Source organism: Eptatretus burgeri, chromosome 5 (genome assembly GCF_056783735.1).
Source record: "Eptatretus burgeri isolate ZD-2024b chromosome 5, Ebu_testis_v1, whole genome shotgun sequence".
Classification (NCBI taxonomy): domain Eukaryota; kingdom Metazoa; phylum Chordata; class Myxini; order Myxiniformes; family Myxinidae; genus Eptatretus; species Eptatretus burgeri.
In genome coordinates this window covers 48,680,665-48,702,697 of record NC_140965.1, presented here as the reverse complement: position 1 = coordinate 48,702,697, position 22,033 = coordinate 48,680,665, and the positions used below count along the sequence as shown (strand labels likewise).

At 44.2% G+C, this 22,033-nt stretch overlaps 1 protein-coding gene across 8 annotated transcripts in view; it reads right to left on the bottom strand.

Annotated features, from left to right (window-relative positions):
- The window catches only part of PLEC (plectin), a 202,636-nt gene that overhangs the window by 83,487 nt on the left and 97,116 nt on the right, over nucleotides 1–22,033 (bottom strand). For 4 of the 8 annotated variants that reach the window (XM_085881786.1, XM_085881784.1, XM_085881787.1 and 1 more), the window contains exon 2: nucleotides 12,428–12,489. In XM_085881786.1, coding sequence (XP_085737912.1) covers nucleotides 12,428–12,489 — 62 coding nt within the window. Of the gene's footprint in view, nucleotides 1–12,427; nucleotides 12,490–19,729; nucleotides 19,746–20,489; nucleotides 20,734–22,033 lie in introns of those variants that run through there. The other 4 variants (XM_085881780.1, XM_085881781.1, XM_085881782.1 and 1 more) reach the window with 3 other exon arrangements.

Below are 22,033 nucleotides of genomic sequence, written 5' to 3'. Positions count from 1 at the left end.
TAATGTTTGTGTACGGCACTCGTATCTGTGGCTATAAGCTAATGAAATGATCCAAATTTCCTCATTTCCCTTCATGCTGAATGCTGCTGCCTCCAAAGAAGAGACAAGGCCAAGGAAGAGGGGGAAAAAAAAATAAACAGACCGGTGAAACCGAGGTCTTATTTGCAGAAAGATGACGCAAAGAAAATAAAGAAAGAAATAAATAAAACTCCACAAAGCTTTTTCCATGCTTTCCACAAAAGATACTTGTGGAGTTTGATGAAGTAATAGAGACCCTCAGATTCATTGTCAGAGACACCATTCATGAATGATGGGAAAGTCTCAAACTCGCGATGAAAACCTTTGATATCATACACTGTGGAATAAGTGAGGACTTGTTGCCACTGGGAAATATCTTAAAAACAATTTTCAGTGTTTCAATATGATCCGAGGGATATTTATGTCCAATGATAGTGTTCCCGTTTAAATCCCTGGCTCGTGGTGCAGGAAACCCAGATCGAAATGCCATATCCAATAATGACCTTGTAATTCATGTAAAAGTATATTCATGTCTTCCAGCATCTTTGCCCTTCATGTGATTTATGTGCAAGCTCTTCCCTGGGACTGAGATGAACGTCAAAAAATAAAAACTTCAAAACAAAACACGAAGTTTTGTGCAGAGTCCTTTTCACAAATATCTCGTGAAACTACAGTTTCCAAAGAGGATAGCTCGGGCTCAAGGAAAAATTTACACGAGCGTAATAATAATTAAAAAAAAAAGAACATTTCTTGCCCCCCCCCCCCCAAATCCACTGATTTTCTCATGTGCATCAAAATTAGACAAAACTATGGGATTTCATTTGTTGTCCGATTTTCTCCTTAATCCAGCAAGGAAAGAGGAAACCAAGCAAGGAGAACCTGCAGCTTCAGAGAGAGCCTATCTGTTAGTTATCAGCAATGCTTCAGATAATGCTGATATATTCATAACAACAAACTGATGGCTCAGGTGAATTATGAGTATGCTTGTTGTTGACTTTCCAGTCTAAACCTCACTATGAAGGTAGCAGAAACGCACAGTTGCACGCATTAGATAAGCACTGGTGTAGAGGGCAGCACACAAGATTCAACGACTTAAAACCCATTCTTCCGTTATCTAAAACTTCTGCCTCGAGTGATCTAAGTGATGCTGTGACCATGCACGGTAAAATAAATATTTACCTCCACTACCGAAGGTGGACGGAGGTTGTGTTACCACCCGTGTCTGTTGGGTGGTCGCTAGACTACTCTTATTCTCAGGTTTTCCAGGTCAGGTCAGGTATGGGAGCAGATGCCAGAACAGCGCGTCGCTGCGTCCACTTTCCGCCGGTACTCCAGGGGCCTCCGTCTGGCCTTCCCCCAGGCAGATGCCAGGCCCATCCCCATCTCCTTGAGATTCCGATCAACCTGCTGCAACCACGAGGAACGTCGTCGGGCCATTGGCCTCCTCCACTCACAAGACTCCCTCGCTGAGAGAATCTGGTGAGCAGGATCAGCGTCAGGAAAATGAGCCACATGTCCATACAGCCGCAACTGACGCTCACGGACCATGCAGGTAAACAAATCTCATCCGAGTCTCTCTCAGCAACCGCTCGTTGGACATAAAATCTAACCAGCGATAGCCAAGGATTCTCCGAAGAGACCTGGTACCAAAGGAATTAAGTCTCCGTCTCAGATCCTTGGTCAGAGTCCAAGTCTCGCATCCATAGAGCAAGGCTGGAAGTACCAAGGACCTGAAGACTCGGACTTTCGTCCTCCCCCACAGGTACCGGCAGCGCCACACCCCATGATCCAGTGAATCCATGACTCCCCAGGCCCGACCCAGACGTCTATTGACCTCTGACTCGCAGCCAGCAGAGACATGAATATCACTGCCAAGGTAAGTGAATCTCTCCACGACCTCAACATCCTCACCACAAACAGGCACAGACAGGACAGCAGCATCCAAGATGTCACCGAAAGCCTGGATCTTAGTTTTGACCCAAGAAACCCGTAATCCCAGCGGCTCCGACTCCTCATTCAGCAACTCGAGGGCCCCCAAAAGGATATCTAAAGTCTCCGCAAAGATGACTGCATCATCTGCGAAATCAAGGTCCGAGATCTTGACATTCCCAAATGATGCACCGCCGTTTGATCTTTCAGACATCCTCCCTAAAATCCAGTCCATACAAGTGCTGAAAAGTGTGGGGGCAAGTATACACCCCTGACGAACTCCAGTAACAACTGGAAATAAGTCAGAGATGGTACCACCACACTTCACAGCACTCTCAGTACTAGAGTAGAGTTCAGACATCAGATCGATCAGTTTTGGTGGCACCCCACGAAGACCAAGAATCCTCCAGAGGACATCCCGATTCACTGAATCAAACGCTTTATAGAGATCAACATAGGCTGCAAGCAGCCCCTGCCGAAACTCATCTGCGTTCGGTGAGGACACGAAGGGCAAGGATACGGTCAATCGTTGACCTCTTTGGTGTAAAGCCTGACTGCTCTGGACGCTGTTGCTCAAGCAGATGGTGGCGAACCCTATCAAGAATTATCCGAGCAAAGACCTTGCCCGGCACTGAGAGCAGCGTCACCCCTCGGTAGTTGTTGCAGTCTTGGCGATCACCCTTCCCTTTCCTTTCCAGAGAGGGACAACAAGGCCCCTCTTCCAATCAGTTGGGATGATGCCTGTGTTCCAGGCAGAGCACAAAACTGCATGCAACGACACGAGTGCAGCATTTCCACCAGCCTTGAGAAGTTCAGCATGGATGCCACAGATCCCTGGAGCTTTACCCTGTTTCAACCGGTTCACCGCAGCCCGTGTTTCCACAAGCGAAGGTGGACCACAATTGATTGGAGGGTCAGCAACAGGGATTGAAACACCATTGACGTCCAACTCGACAGCTGGGGGATCAGCCTGGTACAACCGCTCAAAGTAACCGACCCAGCGGGCCTTCACTTCAGACTCCTCTGTTAACAGCCTACCACTCTCTGCTCTAACTGCAGTGCTCCGAGGGATGGGCTTGGATGATTGCAATGCGCGAAATCCCCTGAAAGCGGGACGAGAATCACCTGTCCACAGGTGATGCTCTACCCCCTCACAGATTCCTCGCACATAGGCCTCGTTGTCCACCCTTAGCGCACGTACAGTTTTACGCCTCAGCTCCCTGAACAGTTCAGCTCTGCCATTCAGCCTGGCCCTGCGACTCTGGTCAATGGTATCCAGTGTCCCTTGAGAGACAAAATTCTTCTTTGCCCTGCGGTGAGTTCCAAGACATCCACCGGCAACATCAAGGACGGTGGTCTTGAAGGTAATCCATAACTCTTCAGGACCCCCCAAAGCATCCAGACACCCCAAATGTCCACTCAGCCTGTTCGCAAACTCCTCAGCTACTCTCTCATCCTTGAGCTTGCCAACATCCAGCCTCGGCTGGGATGGTACCATTCTCCAGGATTTAAGGTGCAGCTTTAGAGTTGCTACAACAAGCCTGTGGTCAGTATTGAGGAACTGAGCACTCCGGTAGACCCTGCAGTTCTGGATCATCCTCCAGCGACCGTCAACGAGGACATGGTCAATCTCCTTTGCCACACCGCCAGCGTTGGAATACCAAGTACAGCGATGAGCTTGTGGGCGCTGAAACCATGAACCAGCCACCCTAAGTCCATGACTTCTTGCAAAGTCAAGGAACTTAGTGCTATTCTGATTCATAGTTCCTGACCCATTGGGACGAACACACGTCTCATAACCATCCCTATCAGTTCCAGGCGATGCATTGAAATCCCCCAAGACTAGAAGTGTATCTCGTCTGGGGCACTGATCAACCACAGACTCGAGCGTGGCGTAGAATGTGTCCTTCACGGTGAGATCACTCGCCTCAGTCGGAGCATCTACATAGACCAGGGAAATGACACCCAAAGAGTGACGAATCCTTAGTCTCATAATACGCTCGTTGACCGGTGTTACCTCAATTATCACTGGGGTCAGCTTATTGGACACAGCTACAGCAACTCCTTGAGTATGGTAACCATCAGAGCGACCAGACAAATAGTAGGTGTAACCACCCGCCATTATCTCACCGCAATCCGGTCTCCGAACCTCAGAGTGCTGCAATACCGATGTCCAAACACTTGAGCTCAGATGATAACAGAGACAGGTGATCATCCTCTCTTTGGGATAGGACATTCCAGGCACCCACCCGAAGGGACCGCCTCAGGTTAACCCAAGGAGACCACCGTCTGGTGGACGACACCTCAGCACCACTCCGACACACTCTCCCGCAATCTGACCCAGGGAGGTTACCCCGTGGTTTCCCTCCTATCATCAAAGATTGGGGGTCCCGAAGGCTTTGCCCCAATCCCGTCATCCGGTGAGCTGCCCTGCGAAGGGAAGCTGCACAGGAGGTACTCCCACGGAGTGGATTTTCAGATTTTTTTGCGTTTTTGTGTTTTGCGGAATGAAGGGTTTTACGGTGGCCGGAGTGCAAATCCCGCCACCAACCTCCTCATAAAAAGTAACCCAACTGCAGGAGGACGTCCGCAGACACAGTTGGGCACTAGATATGGATGGCCGTTGGCTCACAAGGAGCTCCTCCGCCCTTTGACAGGTTTTGTTTTTAATCCTGCTGGGTGTCCATATCCAAACACCCTCCTCACCAGAAAACCGGGTGGGGGAGATGGTTTAGTCGCCGACAACCCGACCATGGAACAGGTTAGTCCAGGTTTACATGGTACCTGTAGCAGGTCACAGATCTAACCTGACCTGACAATTTCTCACTTATTCTGACCTGACAAAAACCTGACCTCCGGTTTTCCATCTGTCTGTATGTCTGTCTGTTTGTTTGTATGTAATGGACAGCTCTGGAGGCCAGAGGAGTCAACCGATTTTGATGAAATTGACTGGTAGGTTCATACCAGGATCTAGTTGTATGCTTTTGAGCACCGTTGCTATGGACGCCACCGTTGCCAAGCAACGGGACTTTTGAAATTTTTGAAAAGATCCGAAAAATATCGAAAATCAAAAATCGGCTTCCACGTTTTTATGCGAACTATAATAAACCTCTTTGTCAAAAATAATCAGCCCGATCAGTCAAAAACTGTATGACTAGTATGCAATTATGTGGCGACCACCCATGTCGCCTACCGGCTTGTCTGTCTGTTTGTTTGTCAGTGAGCAGGATATCTCAAAAAGTTGTGGATGGATTTAGGCTTTGTCAATGAATTTGATGGAGAGCTTGAATGTGTGACACGGACGAATTGATTAGATTTTGGTGAAGATGCGGATTCTTATCTATGAACGTTTTTTGGTGATTCTTCACCATTGAGAGATAGGGCTAACAATGATACATGGCACGACATCTCAAAAAGTTGTGGATGCGATGTGACAAAACAATGTGGATGAGTTGGGCAGATGACAAGAACAAGCCGATTAGATTTTTGAGGTCTGGATTCAGATCCAGCCTATTTGTGGGATACAAAACGTAAACTGTTCATCCTGGTGGGAGTACAGTATGTGCCCTACCGAGTTCCATTCCAGTTTACTGGAATGTAAGACACTTCCAGAGAAATAAAAAAATTAAAAAATTTCACCCTTTATAAATTGTGTGAATAAATTATTGAATATCAGATGCTTTTTTTGGGTGATCGCTAGACTACCGTTATTCTCAGGTTTTCCGTCTGTCTGTCTGTGTTTGTTTGTATGTAATGGACAGCTCTGGAGACCAGAGGAGTCAACCGATTTTGATGAAACTTGACTGGTAGGTTCATACCAGGATATAGTTGTATGCTTTTGAACACCGTTGCTATGGACGCCACCGTTGCCTCGCAACGGGACTTTGAAATTTTTGAAAAAAAATCCCAAAAATATTTATATATATATTTTTTTCAAAAATCAAAAATCGGCTTCCAGCCTTTTATGCGCACTATAATCAACCTCTGTGTCAAAAATTTTCAGCCCGATCCGTCAAAAACTGTATGACTAGTATGCAATTATGTAGCGATCACCCATGTCACCTACCGGCTTGTATTCATATCCTTTTCTCACCCGTGTTGCAAGTTGAGCGACTTGCTTTGTGATGCTTTAAAAGGTGGTGTATAATCGGAAATGCTGTTTCATAGGGTGATATGAATGAAATGGAAATGTTGAAAAAAAAAAAAGTATTTCATAGAGCAAGCATTTAATCGATAAGAGAGACGAGATTGAATGAGACTCACCATTATTATAAGTGTAGAAGAACATGAAGGAGGAAGAGGTTTTGTTTTAATGTAAATTGGAACTGGCCCTTCTATCCTCACCTTCCTCAACTATAACATACTGTTTGCAGATTGGGCTTGTTTAGTGGTATCTCCTATCGGACAACTGTTGACGGACGGACGCATGCAGGTAGGCAGGGACGGACACAGGCATGCCAAGACCGAGCTCCATATATATTATAGATTAATAGTTTTATCAGTAATGTGAAGAACATACCTGGAGACATCAATGAAGAGACATCATTTTTTTATTTTCTTTACAGGAGTGAAGCTCATGTAAGAGCAAAGTCCAGCTGACAGGAAGAAAAATATAAGCAGAGAGAGAGACAGCTGTTATCTGCCTAGCAGAGGGATAGAGTAGTGTACGCTACAATGTGGAGTCATCTGCCAAAAGGAAGAAAGAATTTTCAAAAGCATTGGTGAGGTCATTTATATATGTAGATGAGGAACAAGAGTGCGACCAACACACTGCCTTGGTGAACTCCTGCCTCCACTAGGAGAGGGGAGTAGAGGTTTGCATTGATGGAAAACATTGACTGGGTGAGTAGAGGTAGTCAAAAATCCAGGAATTAAGGTGGCCGTCTATGGACAGGTAGAGAGATTGGCAAGCAGAGCAGGATATCAGATTATGCTGAATGGACAAGATATTTCCAGGAAGACAGTCCTAACCTCTTGTTTGAGATTGATGACCTCTGACTATTGCTGATAGAGGAGCAGAAGCATGTCCATAGTTGAGTGATGGGGAAGGAATCCAAACTAATGGTCAGAGATCAGGTTGTTTGAAAACAGAAAAGATTCAACCTTATCTTCATCAATGATCTCTCTGACTCCGGCAAATCCTCTTTATCTATTTGCTGATGACTCCATCCTCTGCAGTGACATCCCTCATCCTTCAGACAGACAGGCAGGCTGTAGCCTCTTCCTTCTCTTCAGACCTTGGAAAAAAAAAACAATCACAAGCTGGTCAAACACTTGGAATATGTCTCTCAATCCTGACAAATCTCACACTCTCACCATCTCTCTCCAAAACGACCATCTGGCAAAATCCCCCGCTCACCCCATCTACATTGTTAACAATCCTCTTGAGGACGTTCAGTCATTCAAACTCCTGAGTCTATCAGCTACGACTTTTCTTGGGCAAACCACATTTCAATATTGGCCTCCAAAGCCAGACACCGACTGGACATCCTGCGTAGCATAAAGTCCTTCCATGGCACACTTGGACTTCTATCCACCTACAAGGTCTTCATCTGCAGCTTTATGGAGTACTGCTCTCTCCTCTCGGCTGGCTCCCCTGCCTCACATCTTTCTCAGCTTGATGCTGTGGAAACCAAGGCTTTCAAGATCATTGGAATCTCATATGCTGAAGCTGAGTCTATCACTTCACCATCACAAACAGGTCAGTGGTCTCTCTGTCTTATTCCACCTCCTTTCTGGTCTTGCACCCTCTGCTCTTTCTATGCTTTGCCTCCTCCACCCCCCTCCCCCCCCGGGGTTACTGTAGGGCTCACATGGGCCACCATCAACCTTCTTCTGGTAAAACTAATTAAATGCAGGATCACTGCTCACCTCCACACAATTGTTCCTCTTTTTTCATGCCTGTGGAAACAACTTCCATATCCTCTTCAGTCTCACTCTTTCCTCCAGGTCTTCAAGACAGCTGTTCACCACCACCAATGTCGTAACACAAAAGATCGTCCCCAATCCAAACCATGATCTTTCTGCCCTTGTTAACCCCGTCCCCTCCCCCCTCCACCCAATTCGCTCCTCATTCCAGTTTTCCCTCCTGAGAGTCCCTTCTGTATCCATCTTGTCCACCGCATCAATCCTCGCCTGCCCCCATTCCTCCCCACACCCATTGCTTGTCCGCCTCCCTCTGTCTTGGCCTTCTGCTCTGCTGTTGGTATTTCCCCCCTCTCTGAAATGTTTATTTTTGCCTGTTTCCTAAACATTAAAAAAAAAAAAATCAGAAGCAATGATGGATTCCATGAATTTGCTTATAATTGGAAGCAAGCTCACTGGCCTATGTTTGGTCAGGTCAGTTTCCTTAGGCCGAAGTCACATTTGCCACGGCGGCCATGGGGTCTCCAAAATCTACGGCCACTAGCAATTATACGGCGGCTGCAGTATTTCCACGGTCACACAATGTAGCAGTCACATATGTTTTGATTTTTCGGGGAGCTGCACGGCATATTTAGAAATTGTGGAGACCGAAAACGTGGGGGTGCCATACGGTCTTTGATTTGATGTCGCACGGTGACCTTAAGGGGGCCCTGCGGTGGCCATATAATTTTCAAGGCAGACGCAAGGTAGCCTCAAGGTGCTCGCAAGGCGATCGCAGAGGGGGCCCAAAAGCGAACGTGCGGCCAGACGGCCGGTAACGAGTGGGTTCATTTTTTTTTTTTAACCAGTTTTTTTTTTTTCGGCTTGTCGAATTGCTATGGCGAACGTAGAAATGAAAAAAGTTATAACTCCGCGTTATAATTCCACGGCGCCATATGGCCTGTAAAAGATAGCCAAACGGCGTAGGGCCACCCTGAGGCCACCTCAGAAACTCTGCGGCCACTGCACGTTTCTGTCAATTCAGAGGACGTATGGCTGCCGTATCCTCGTCGTAGAGCAAATGTGACTTCGGCCTTATTATGAGTGGGAGTGATGTTTCCTGACTTTCATTGCAGCGGGGAGGCAGCCAAAGGAGGACGGTCTGTGTATTAAAAAAAATTTTTTTTTACTTATTAGATCCTGCATTTAGTAGTTTGCAAAGGCTTACACATGCAAGCATGGAAACGGCCATAAAACGATGATGATGATGATGATGATGATGATGATGATGATGATGATGATGATTTGTCCACAAAGTTATGGTAGTTTGACATAATGTAATTGTACCCAGGCTCCAAGGCAGTGTTAACAGGCATGTACTAAGGCCTAAGTCACATTTGCTCTATGGCGAGAATACGGCGGCCGTACGCCCTCTGAATTGACAGAAACGTGCAGCGGCCGCAGAGTTTCTGAGGTGGCCTCAGGGTGGCCCTACACCGTATGGCTATATTTTACAGGCCGTAGGGTCGCCGTGGAATTTCACGCGGAGTTATAACTTTTTTTCATTTCTACGTTCGCCGTAGCAATTCGACAAGCCGAAACAAAAGAACTCGTAAAAAATAAAAATAAAAATAAAAACCCACTCGTTACCATCCGTCTGGCCGCGCGTTCGCCTTAGGGCCCCCTGCGGTCGCCTTGCGTCTGCCTTGAAAATTCTATGGCCGCCGCAGGAACGTCCTAAGGTCACCGTGCGACATCAAATCAAAGACCGTACGGCACCCCCACGTTTTCGGTCTCCACAATTTATAAATATGCCATGCAGCTCCCTGAAAAATAAAAACATACGTGACTGCTACATTGTGTGACCGTGGAAATACTGCGGCCGCCGTATAATTGCGAGTGGCCATAGATTTTGGAGACCCCATGGCTGCCGTGGCAAATGTGACAGGCCTAAGCAGAAGGCTCCATTACCTATAATGGCCAGATCGATTGAAATAACACCAGCAGAAATAAATTTATAAGAAAAAAAATAGAAGTTAGTGGTAGGAAGCAAAGAGTGGCTGTGAGTGGGAGGATGTCTTGCTGGGAGGATGTAAGTAGCGGGGTACCTCAGGGATCAGGACTCAGACCATGACTATTCATTGTTTACATCAACGATTTGGATAATGGGGTAAAGAGTAAGCTTTCCAAATTTGCAGATGACACAAAGTTTGGAGGTAAGGTGGATAGCAGAGGGGGTGGTGATCAGATTCAGGAAAGTATTGATACTTGCATAGATTGGGCAAAGGATTGGCAGATGGAATTTAACCTGAGCAAGTGTAAGGTGTTGGGGATGGGAAAGAACAATGAAAATCGAGATTACAGGATGGAAGGGGTAATTTTGGAGTGTGTCACACAGGAGAAGGATCTGGGGGTGGTAATAGATACGGGAGGTAAGCAGGCAGCACAGTGCCAGGCAGCTATAGGTAAAGTAAATTGGGTTTTAGGCTGTATTCAGATGGGAATCAATTATAAATCAAACGAAGTGGTGTTAACATTGTACAGGAATTTAGTGAGGGCCACATCTAGAATACTGTGTGCAGTTTTGGTCACCACAGTTCCAGAAGGACATAGATGCCAGAGAGAGAGAGAGAGAGAGAGAGAGAGAGAGAGAGAGAGAGAGAGAGAGAGAGAGAGAGAGAGAGAGAGAGAGAGAGAGAGAGAGAGAGAGAGAGAGAGAGAGAGAGAGTTCAGCACAGGGCTACGAGATTGATTCCGGGCCTAGCTAGACTCAGCTATGAGGAGCAGCTGAAGGAGACAGGGCTTTATTCACTCGAAAGGAGGCGGTTACGAGGAGATATGATAGAGATGTTTAAGATAATGAAAGGTATAGATAAAATAAGTGCAAATGAATTATTCAACGGTGTACACAGTGATAGGACCAGGGGCCATAGCCTGAGAGTGAAGAAGAGGAGAGTTAAGATGGTAGCGAGGCAGGGGCCTTTTACTCAGAGAGTAGTTAATGCATGGAATGGTCTCCCTGGAAATGTCGTGGCAGCAGAAAAAGTTGATAGGTTAAAATTAGAATTGGATGGGTACCTGGAAGTTATGGAGACAGAGAGGTATGGGGATGTTGAGAAGACTTTTAGGTAGTTTGAGCATTGATGGGTGATTGTGTGCATGTGTACGGAGTGCTGTTGGTGGGGGTCTTGTCAGGGGGGGTTGTGTGGTTGATGTATGCTTTTAACCAAACCCATGCCCCCTCCCCTGAGGGGAAGAAGAAAAACAAAAATAACAAAAAAGCTAAAAAAAAATAAACAAAAACTACAAACAAACTTTAAAAATAAAAAATAACAATATTAAAAATGAATTAATTTTTTTTTTTTTTTTGCATTTTCTTCCTTGAATATTGTGTAGATAAATTAGTATGGTGTTCATGCAGGCATGATGGCTGAATGGCCTCCACCTGTGTTAGATTTTCTTGTAAAAAACTGTGTGACCCCTTTTTTATATTTTAGACAAACAAAAATAAAACGAGGTGGAAAATAAAGAGGATAATAACAAAGGTTAACTGGAATGCCACTCGATAGAGTGCATACATTTGCCAGGTTGAACAGTCTATGTTTTGTATCCCATCGATCGGCCGGATCTGGATCCGGACCTGAACAAAAATCTAATTGGCTTGTTCTTGTCACCAAACCAACTCTTCCACCAAGTTTTGTCATAATGTGTCCAAAACGTTTTGAGATATCATGCTAAATAGAGTTTTGGGCCCCGTCTCTCAATGGTGAAGAATCACTTAAAAAATTCTCAGATTTAGATCCGGATCCAGATCTTCACGAAAGTCGAATCAATTCGTCCTTGTCATACACCCAAGCTGTCCACCAAGGTTTGTCTGAATCTGTCCATAATGCTTTGAGATATCCTGCTCACAGACAGACAGACAGACAGACAAACAGGGGTGAAAACATAACCTCCGTCCAACTTTGGTGGTGAGGTTATTACGAATTCAAAAAGGAAAATAATTCATGCAAATGAAGAACATCAATGTGGGTAAGTTCAAGCAGAATACTGTGTTGTCAACCCCCATCAGTACATAAACCTTACATGGTGTTGTGATGCAGGTTAATAACCGATCGTGCAATGGTTAGGTTGGAGCATCCATTCTGAGTCCGGTCGGTCAGCGTTTCGATCCCTGGCCGAGCCATAGTAAAGAGTTTAAAAATGGTACTTGCTGCTTCCTTGTTTGACGTTCGGTATTTAAAAAGGATAGAGCAGAGACAAACAACCATGGGCATGAAGAAATTCCTCCTTAATTGCCCCACTGTGTGTGGAGAGAAAAGTGATGTCATAAGTACCCAGAGTGCCCTGGGAAGTTATACAATTTCCCCAAAGCTTAGTGACTATGTTTGTCTGAAGTCCAGTGTTGTATCATGTATTTGTGTGGATGTATGTGCGCAATTTGTGTTGCAGCTCCTCCATGAGCCTTACACCCAACACAAAATGAAAACATTGCAAGTTCAGAAAGCAATGATCTGAAGAAGCAGCAGCACAGAATGTACAACAAACACGAATCCAGACTGTTTTCTCTCCATGTTGCTATTGCTAGGGCTTCAGGCCTACATTTGATGGATTTCTTTTCCATCTGATATTTTACCATTGATAGGTGTTTGTTGACCCACTTGGTGAAGGTTTTCTTCTGAACCTGGTCACGTTCATCTGCAAAACAAAGGAGGAAAACCTTAATAAAACAAGAGCAAGAATTGCTTTAAAATAGATTTCGAAATGAATGTTCGGGAGATAAAAATTTGTTTGCGTTCAATGCACGCTCGAGCCGATACTGGAACAACAATGAAGAAGACGAAACTATGAACGAATTGCATTAGGGTCCATTCAGCAAAATAAAAGGAGAAGCAATTTTCATTTATCAATACGTTTTGTGGACGAGAAACAAATAAAGACAATCAGGATAACAAACCGGAGATAAAAATTAGTTTCCTTTAACACATACTCGAGCCGATACCAGAACCAAAATGAAGAAGAAGAAACGAACCCTGGATGTTTCGCTCGTTTCTCGGCTTTGCCGTTTTCATATTAAAAATACCCCGATGTACATCCATAATGCAAAAACGTGTACGGCTTATGTGCATATAAAATACATTGTGGTTATATGCCTGAGATCATTCCAATTGCACTAGACCATGGACTAACAGCCAGGCCTAAGGCCTGCCGATCTGTGCTGCTTCATGCAATGGTGGCGCATGATTTTATTAGGGTAGTTTCAGGCCAGCTGTCCAGCCAATGGGTGTAAAGCAGTGGGGTGAAGTCAGGGCAGTTGAACCCTGACCAATGTATAAGATGTGATATTTTGTAAGTCTGAAAAGGGCATAACTATGAAAGATTGATGAAAGGCCCTGAAACTCAAACTTGTTTTGTAACTCATCATATAAAGCCGTGTACCAAGTTTCAGTTGAATATGTTAAATGTTATGGAGGAAAAAAGTCGGAAATATCGTAGGTGGGATGGATGGACGGACAGGCAGACATATAGAGAGCAAAACTATCGTCCCCTCCAGTGAAACCGGTAGGGGACTAAAAAAAAATAACCACCTCATCTAGGACATGGGATTGTATTGGGAGAAGAGCTAGATACCATACAAAACATTTAAAGGAACCTATATGAATAAATATCACCTTTGAGTTCATAGTCCTCCATGTGAAGGATATTGAAATATCATGTAATGTGAATAAATTGTTTTTCCTAAACATCTCTCTGGAGATAAATTGTGAAAAAATAATAAATTACTCATTTCGATACACTTCCTCAGTCAAACCTTTCAATTAAACAAGGACAAATGTGTCCAAGAGCAGCGTCCTAAAGGTTTTGTCGGCTAAAAAAAAAAAACCCCCAAAAAAACAACAACAAAAACTTCCGATATTTCGTCACGTGCCTTGATTAAGCCAATAGCGAGACCCATCATAGTGTATTTACGTATTTACGAAATATCGTGTATTTACGAAATTACAATACGGTAAATGGAATAATCTTTAAATAGTAACGTGAACTTTTCGAAACTTTAAAGTAAATGTCCGAATATGTTTAAAAGTTCATGATAGACGCTCTCAAAAGGCACCGTCTATGTGAGGATGTGTACATGTGCTCAGTATTTAAGGAGATCCGGATCTTGTATATACAAGAGCCGAGTCCGAGAGGTTAAGGTTTAGGAGGAAGAAGAAGAAGAAGAAGAAGAAGAAGAAGAAGAAGAAGAAGAAGAAGAAGAAGAAGAAGAAGAAGAAGAAGAAGAAGAAGAAGAAGAAGAAGAAGAAGAAGAAGACTGAGCTCTCTTTGAGCAGGGTTCGCGATTTATTTACAACCACAGGGGAAGGATGAGACCTGAGTCCTCAAGCCTGAAAAGCAGGTTCCAGGAAGTTACTTTCATATTTGTAACACATTCAGAGAAAACAAGCACGTGCTACCAAATATTTAATGATTTCAACGACTCGAGGGGTTGGAGACTCAGTTTTCAAAGTTGAAGTAGAATTAAAAGGGCAGTCCACAACACAACATCAACTTTATTTCAAAATTACTGAAACAACAATAAAAATTTTTCAAAAGTATTCCTCTCTCCAGCCTCACGAGTCCACAAAGCCATGTTCACAAATTACAAAAAAAATACAATCAAACTCACCAGGTCCATAAGGAACATCCATGTTGTTTACAAGAGAGATAACGGGTGTCAAATATCTCTTGCTAAATGATTACAACGAGCATATCAACAAGCTGAGGTTGTGCCATCAGCTTGCAAACCCACGAACGTACTGTGCAGCCGAGTCACTTCACAATGCTTGATGTGCAGAGCTTGCCCCGGTTTGCTTCTCCTACCCCTACTCCGCACGGAGCTTCATCAACACACGCCCATATCTGCCTATCATGAAGACTTGCATCAAAGAGGGGAAAATGCTCCCAAGAAGATAAGTTTGTGTCATATTATAGAAAGTATGTGCTCAATCTTCCAGGAATGCTTACTTACGTACCAAGGTGTTCAACATTCCGAGACAAGGTGCCAGATGTCCTTTCGATCAACACACGGAGTTAATGAAAACCAAACTTTGGTTGCATTTTAGAAGTATGCTTCTTACAGTTGTACACACAACATGTCCTGAAATAGTGTAGCTTTGCAACAATGGGGTGACAATCACATGACGATAATTAATCATCGAATTGTCTCCCTGCTGCGTGACAAGTCACAGCTGCTTGTCAGATATCCTTTTCCAAATGTACTTTCAACCAAATATTTTAATGTAGACATGCCATTAATTTTGAAAAAGTCATAAAACAGATCTATGTGATGCAAATGGTGATGTGCTAGTCTATCTACTATATAATGGAACAAATGTATGTGATTATGTATGTATGTATGTGTGTATATCCATTCTTCACCCATTGGTTGCACAGCTGACCTGATGTCACCTATAATTGTAACCTGAAATACTTAACCTAAAGGAACCAGAGGATGCAGAAGATCCCCCCCCACCCCAGAGGACGCAAAGGACCCAAAAGACCCAAAGGATGCAAAAGACCCAGGGGTTCCAAAGGACCCCAAGGACCTAAAAGACCACAACGACATAAAATACTTAGAGAACACAAACGACCCAATGGGACTATCTGGGACTCGTGGAAATTCTGCATAATGTAAAATGTGACTTCAGGACCATGCCCCCCCCGCCCCCCCCCACATACACACACAATCTCAAGTCCTCAATCCCCCTCTCAATTCTGTCCTCTCTCTGCCCCCTACTATCAGCAAACCTAAACTCTGCGCTCCCTCCCCCTTTATTCAAATCCTCAACCCCCCTCCCAACCCAATGTCTCAACTCCCCCACCCGCTCAAAATCCTCAAACTCTCAATCCCAACTTTGTGCCCTCTCTGCCCTCCCTCCCCCAAGCCAACTCTATCATCCCCTCCCCCTTTCTTCTTCAAGTCCTCAACTGCTACAAACCCCAAGTACTCAACCCCAATTCCAACCCTCAAGTCCTCAACCCCACCCCCCCTTCCCAATCTCCCTCTTCCACTCCATACACCCTCACCCCAAACCCTCTATCCTTCCCTCCCCATTTCTTCCTGTTCTTAACAACGTTAAACAAAGATACACAGGGAACTTTGGCACATCAGAAGGTCATTCAGCCTATCATGCCTGCATGGTTCCTGTCCCCGTTTGTTAAGAACAATGTCAAAAGTAAATAAAGATGGAACATTAAATTCACAATCACTTTCCCCTTTCTTCCCTTATCCTTACTATAATTCAAGGACTGTTTTTTACTTACGAAATCTAAAGATTTCGTAAGTATATTGATGCCTTCCGTTTGTGTGTGTTTGTTTGTTTGTTTGTAGGCATGATAACTCAAGAACGGAAGAAGCTACCAATGTCAAATTACACCACGTGATTCAGGAGGGTGATGGCTAGTGCTGATTAGATTTTGGTCAAAATCGGTCAAAGGTCAAGGTCACGGTGAGGTCAAATATTCGATTTTTGATGGTTTGGTACAGATAACTCGAGAACCGAAGAAGCTACCAATGTCAAATTACACCACGTGATTCAGGAGGGTGATGGCTGGTGCTGATTAGATTTTGGTCAAAATCGGTCAAAGGTCAAGGTCACGGTGAGGTCAAATATTCGATTTTTGATGGTTTGGTACAGATAACTCGAGAACGGAAGAAGCTACCAATGTCAAATTACATCACGTGATTCAGGAGGGTGATGGCTAGCGCTGATTAGATTTTGGTCAAAATCGGTCAAAGGTCAAGGACATAGTGAGGTCAAACATCCAAAACATTCGATTTTTGATGGTTTGGTACAGAATCATTGTAGAAACTTCTGGTTTGCGTCGCTACCTTCTCTCGAGATAGATTTTATTTGACAAGGTCAGAGGTCAAGTTGACGATTTCGTAAGTACCAATCTATGACTGCTTGTTTGTTTCTTTGTCACGCTACTCCACCTACAGTTGTGGGCCGATTACATCCAGACTTGGATCAGAATGAGCCAAATGAGTGCATAGGGGTGTTTTGCCAGTGGTCTTGGAGGGGGAGGGGGGAGGGGTGGGCGCAAATTCCGTGGCAGCCTCTCAAATAATGAATTAATTATGCAGGCATATCACTCCACCAAGCCGATTTTCGGTGCCTCTAATGTTTATTTACTTCACATAATATGTGAATTACATGTCTATCAGTTTGTTTATAAGTCTTGAATAAGCGATAAGAAGACTTGAAAGGGGGTGGGGATGGGATTAACCTCCTATAGTTTCATAGGCAGGTCAATTCGTCAGTGTTTGCCATCCTTCGGATGGATGTAAAACTGGACGTCCCATTTGCCGGCATTAGTACAAAATTGAACGAAATGGGGTTCATTCAAACAGCACGTTCAGACAGGTTCAAACAGCATGTGCCATTTTAAAAGAGATATAAACATGGGATTCCCTTGATGGATGAGACTCTTTCTGCGACTGTCACCTTACGTACCCACTATCATGGAATTGGAACTCTCCAAGGCGGTAAAAACTCTTCGAGGCAGTTGATTAAATAAAAGCACATTTTAGTAGTGATGGGCAATTCCGGAATTCTGGAATCGATTCGATTCGTAATAAGTTTTTTTCGAGGAATCAATGGAATCGAGTACGATTCAAGTACGTTTTTCATTTTAATTTTTGGGTGGACTGATGCTGAGAAGGGATGGTGGGGTGGTGGAGTATTTATTTTTTAATCATCAATCTTTTTTTAATTGGAAAGAGCAGCAAAGATTCGAGTTGAGGCTAATTAGGAATCCTATTGGTTTTTTTTTTTAAACAGAAAACTAATTCAATAAATAAAAAAAAACATACAATTAAAAAAAAAATAAATTGTATGTGAATGACATATTCCAATCACTGTCAAGGAAGTAGGCCATGATGGTGATATATGCCCAAGTTTGACAAGATATCCAGATGGCTGTTGTGAGGGCAATGGAAGTAGCAGCATCAATCATCCTCGCCAGTGCCGTATATAAAGAGAGTCTGGCCAATTGAACAATAGGTGGCATGTTGCTTCCCAGCGAGCCGTGACCCATTGAGCGCACAGTATGAGAGAGGTGGGAACCAATGCACAAACTCGTACCAATGTTTATCGCTGCAGATCTATGCAATTTACAAGTATGAAATTTAGTGATATGAATAGAGATATTTTCTGCCCTTTGAATTCCATCCAAACATGATATTTTCAGAACTTTTCCTGCATTTATCGATTTAATTCAGTACATGCCAGTTGGCTTTCGGCTCCGGATAAATTCAGAGTACAGTACTATGGTCTACAGCCATGATTCAGCACATTCCTCTTTTTCCCCATTTGTGGAACCAACTTCCAAATTCTCTTCAATCTCATTCTTCACTCCAAGTTTTCAAGACAGTTGTTCACCACCATCTCAGATCACCCCCCCATACAAAACCATGATCTTTTGTACCCCTATAATCCCACAACTACTCAAGCCCACCCCTTCCAAACTTCCAGTTTTTCCTTCCTGATCGTTTGCTTCTGTATCCATCTTGTCCATCCCAGGTATCCTCCCCCACCCTCATTCCTACCCACACCCATTGTTTGTCCAAGTTTCCCTCTATTTTGTCCTTCAACTTTGCTGTTGGTGTTTCCCTCCTCTGACTGTTCCATTTGTTCTGTTGCGTCCAGATCCATTCAGTTTTCAAGCTCTTCCATGAGCTTGAGTCAAGACTCTATATAAAAATAAATAAATATAAAGGGTTTAATTGACAACAGAACTCAGAAGTCTCTCAGGTGCCGTTGTCCATCCATCAACAGTACACAGGTCACTTCTGAAATCATGACTTAAAGGGTGTGGTGCAGCAAGTAAACCAGTGTAAAGAAAGGGGGAAAAGACTAAAAGGTGAAAATATTCACAAGAACAGAAATTGGATTATGGAACAATGGTCAAAGGTGCTTTGGATAGACGAATGAAAGTTTTACTTATTTGGATATAATCAAAGACAGTATTTGAGACAATTAAAACTGAAACATATAAAGAACCTTGATTGAAGCCAACAATTAAGCATGGAGGAGGTTCATTTCAAGTTTGGGGTCCATATCCTCTTGATGTGGTGTTTGAAAATTGCTGTAAAAATGATGGTATATCAACTACAGCAAGGAAAAAAAAAGCCATTTAATCTACCATGTTATCCCCAATGGTACAATCATTATTGGTTCAAACTTCATCTTACAGCAAGATAATGATACAAAACACTCAGCTGGAGACCTTTAACACATGGGATGAACCCATCAAAACCCAAATCTCAATATCATTGAGATCTGGGCTTTGAGAGAGGCATACTACTACTACTACTACTACTACTACTACTACTACTACTATTACTACTACTACTATTACTACTACTAATACTACTGTTACTAAATTATTCACACCTACAAGTACCTCATGAACTGGCTGACCAGGCCTGATGTTTGACTGAGGTTATTTAGGCAGGTATTTGAAATTCATTCAAGGTGCCGTCGATGACTCATCGACTCTTCACAAAGGATACCATGGGATCTTCAACGTCCACAAACCAATGCTAGCAGACGAGACACCCGGCTTTGTGGCCCTCTCGGGGATGGAGCACCTTGTGATGAAAATCCTAATTGACACAGAGCAATCTAGGCATCTTATAGTTGGTTCAGGAATCGAATGCAGACAATCGACAAGACAGGTCCAAGGTAAGTGTGCTCCCCCTACGCCATCCTAACTTATTTAATAAACACACGGCGCCGAAGTGGATTTTACAAACGAGGTAAATGGCGACAATAAGGAAAGCAAACTAATGCAATTGGAAAGCTCAAGTCATTCAAATCATTAAATACCAGAAGGTGATGAATCCTTTTGTTTTTGTTAATGAATGTTCTCAAATGTTGAGAGGTATGCTAACCTTCATGGGAAAGAAAGTGAAGCAGCATTTGAAGTGTGAGGCCTTCAAAATTAGACAAGAGGGCGTGAGGCCTTCCTTCTTCATAGTCCTGACATTTCCACCGGTACATAAAGCCTCGTTTTCCGTTGTATTTTTCTTCATTGTTCCTTTACATCACGCAACTCGGCGTGGGATATTGATTACAAACAGGTGCAAGGGCTGTCCGTTTGAAATGGGACGGTGAGGGAAAATAAAAGGAGGCATCGATCACCACAGCACGAATAGTCAGTGCTAACGATGCAAAGTGTTGGTGTGATGAACAGCAATCATTTATACCAAAGAAACACGGTAATCCAGTGCTGGTGAGTGACCACTCAGGGCAATAAATGTTTTGGCCACTTTTTTGGAATGCGAGTCGGGTTCCAGGGAACCAGAGAGGTGGATGGGGCTCCCAAGAAGAGGGGGGAGATGGGTGGGGAGCAAAGGAAACTGCAAGATGGGTGAGGGCGCCCAAGGATGGCAATGTGGGCGAGGCACTGAGGGAACGTCGATGTGGGCGGGGTGCTCCCAGGAAACCGTGGGATAAGAGGATAACTGTGTGCGGGGCAGAAGATTCGTCAAAAGTATCAAAAATAATCGGGGATCGTGGGAGACACCAAGCGACGAAGCAGAGGGAAGGAGCAATGACAGAGACGATAATAAATAACGAGGACGGTAGTGGTGTTGAACAGGAAACATGGTTAGTCGACTCGGGGGGTGGGAGAAGCGGGCTCAGACTCACCAACGCAACACATGCGGCCCGCGAGCCCCCTGCCTCCCACCGTGCAGGGAATCCCAAAGTTTGTCGAGTGAACGCGATTTCCCCATGAGGCCGCACCCATTCGCGTGATCCGCGAAATGCCAGTTGCGTTTCCTCCATCCATTAGTAGCTCGGCCGAATTCTCGTCCCGATACAGGGCAGGAATCCGTCCTGAGCGCATTTTGCAGGGTCGGGAGTCACAGCTCTGCCAGGCTCAGGAACCCAAGCACCCAGACACGCCTCCGGGCCGGGGAGATGGGTGGTGCGCCAGTGGGCGATCAGTCCCATTAAAAGGGAAACGCGTCCCACTCCTGCTACAGCAGCACGTGGAACGTCATTAAACAATGGGACATTGTGACCAATTCAGGATACGGATGTGGGAGGGGGTACACATTGGGGATGGAGGATACGTGTAGAATTGTTTGTGATATCGTTAAGTTGTACTCAATGGACGTCATGAAGACCGGGAAATCTACAGGAATACCTTCTATCCCATACACATATACATGATGGTGTACACGTGACGACGGTACACATGGTAAGGATACACAGCAGTGGGTGGGTAAGATACGCAGGGAAGATACACGCCGATGCAGGGATACAGAGTACACAGAGAACCCTTAGATTCCATGTGGTGACCCAGATGTGCAGCAGGTGCACCTTGTCCATACCTACATGTGTGTAACATGACCTTCATTGCAAGGTTTAACATATCCTTATGATCACGTATTGTGAAGTACCCTGACCCATAATATTGGTACGTACGATAAAACTACAGTACAGCAAATAAAGTGTGTGAAGACCATGCATGAAACTTTCAATTGTGATGTTTTCAATGAATATGGAGTTCCATGGTCCCCCAGCCAGTACCACCACCTCCCCTAAATAAAAAAACATGAACATATCCCGACGTATGATTGTTGATGTTCCGCCTGTGATGTACCTCTTCAACCCTGCCCCCCCACCCCCCACTAAACCATACCCTGAGTCCTGAGTGTGCTTGTGGATTGGCTGATTGTGTGAGGAGTGCAGACGAGCTTGCTGGCCTCCTGTATCAATACTTCCTTGTGTAACCTACATCGGATAGTGTTCATTTTTTTTCTTGTGGTACGCACTGCGGTTTGGGCACATGTGCTGCGCTCCTGCCCTCCCAGCGCAGGAAACCATGCAGTCGAGAAATGTTCGGCCCAGCATACAGTTTCCACATGTGAGCCAAACTCCGACCACATGATGAGACGTGTTCCCAAGGTGGAAAAGTGGGGATGGGGACAGGACAAGCATAACTGTTTCTGCTGGCACACTCATTTAACAACCTCCCTGCTCAATAATTCTGGAGAGAATACAAGATTTTTGTTGAGAGTCAATGTGCTGTTTTCCTACCTACTACTTATTTTGGAGAAATATACCTCCAAAAAGACACCACAGTTATAGTACAGCATATATATATATATATATATATATATATATATATATATATATATATATATATATATATATATATATATATATATATATATATATATATA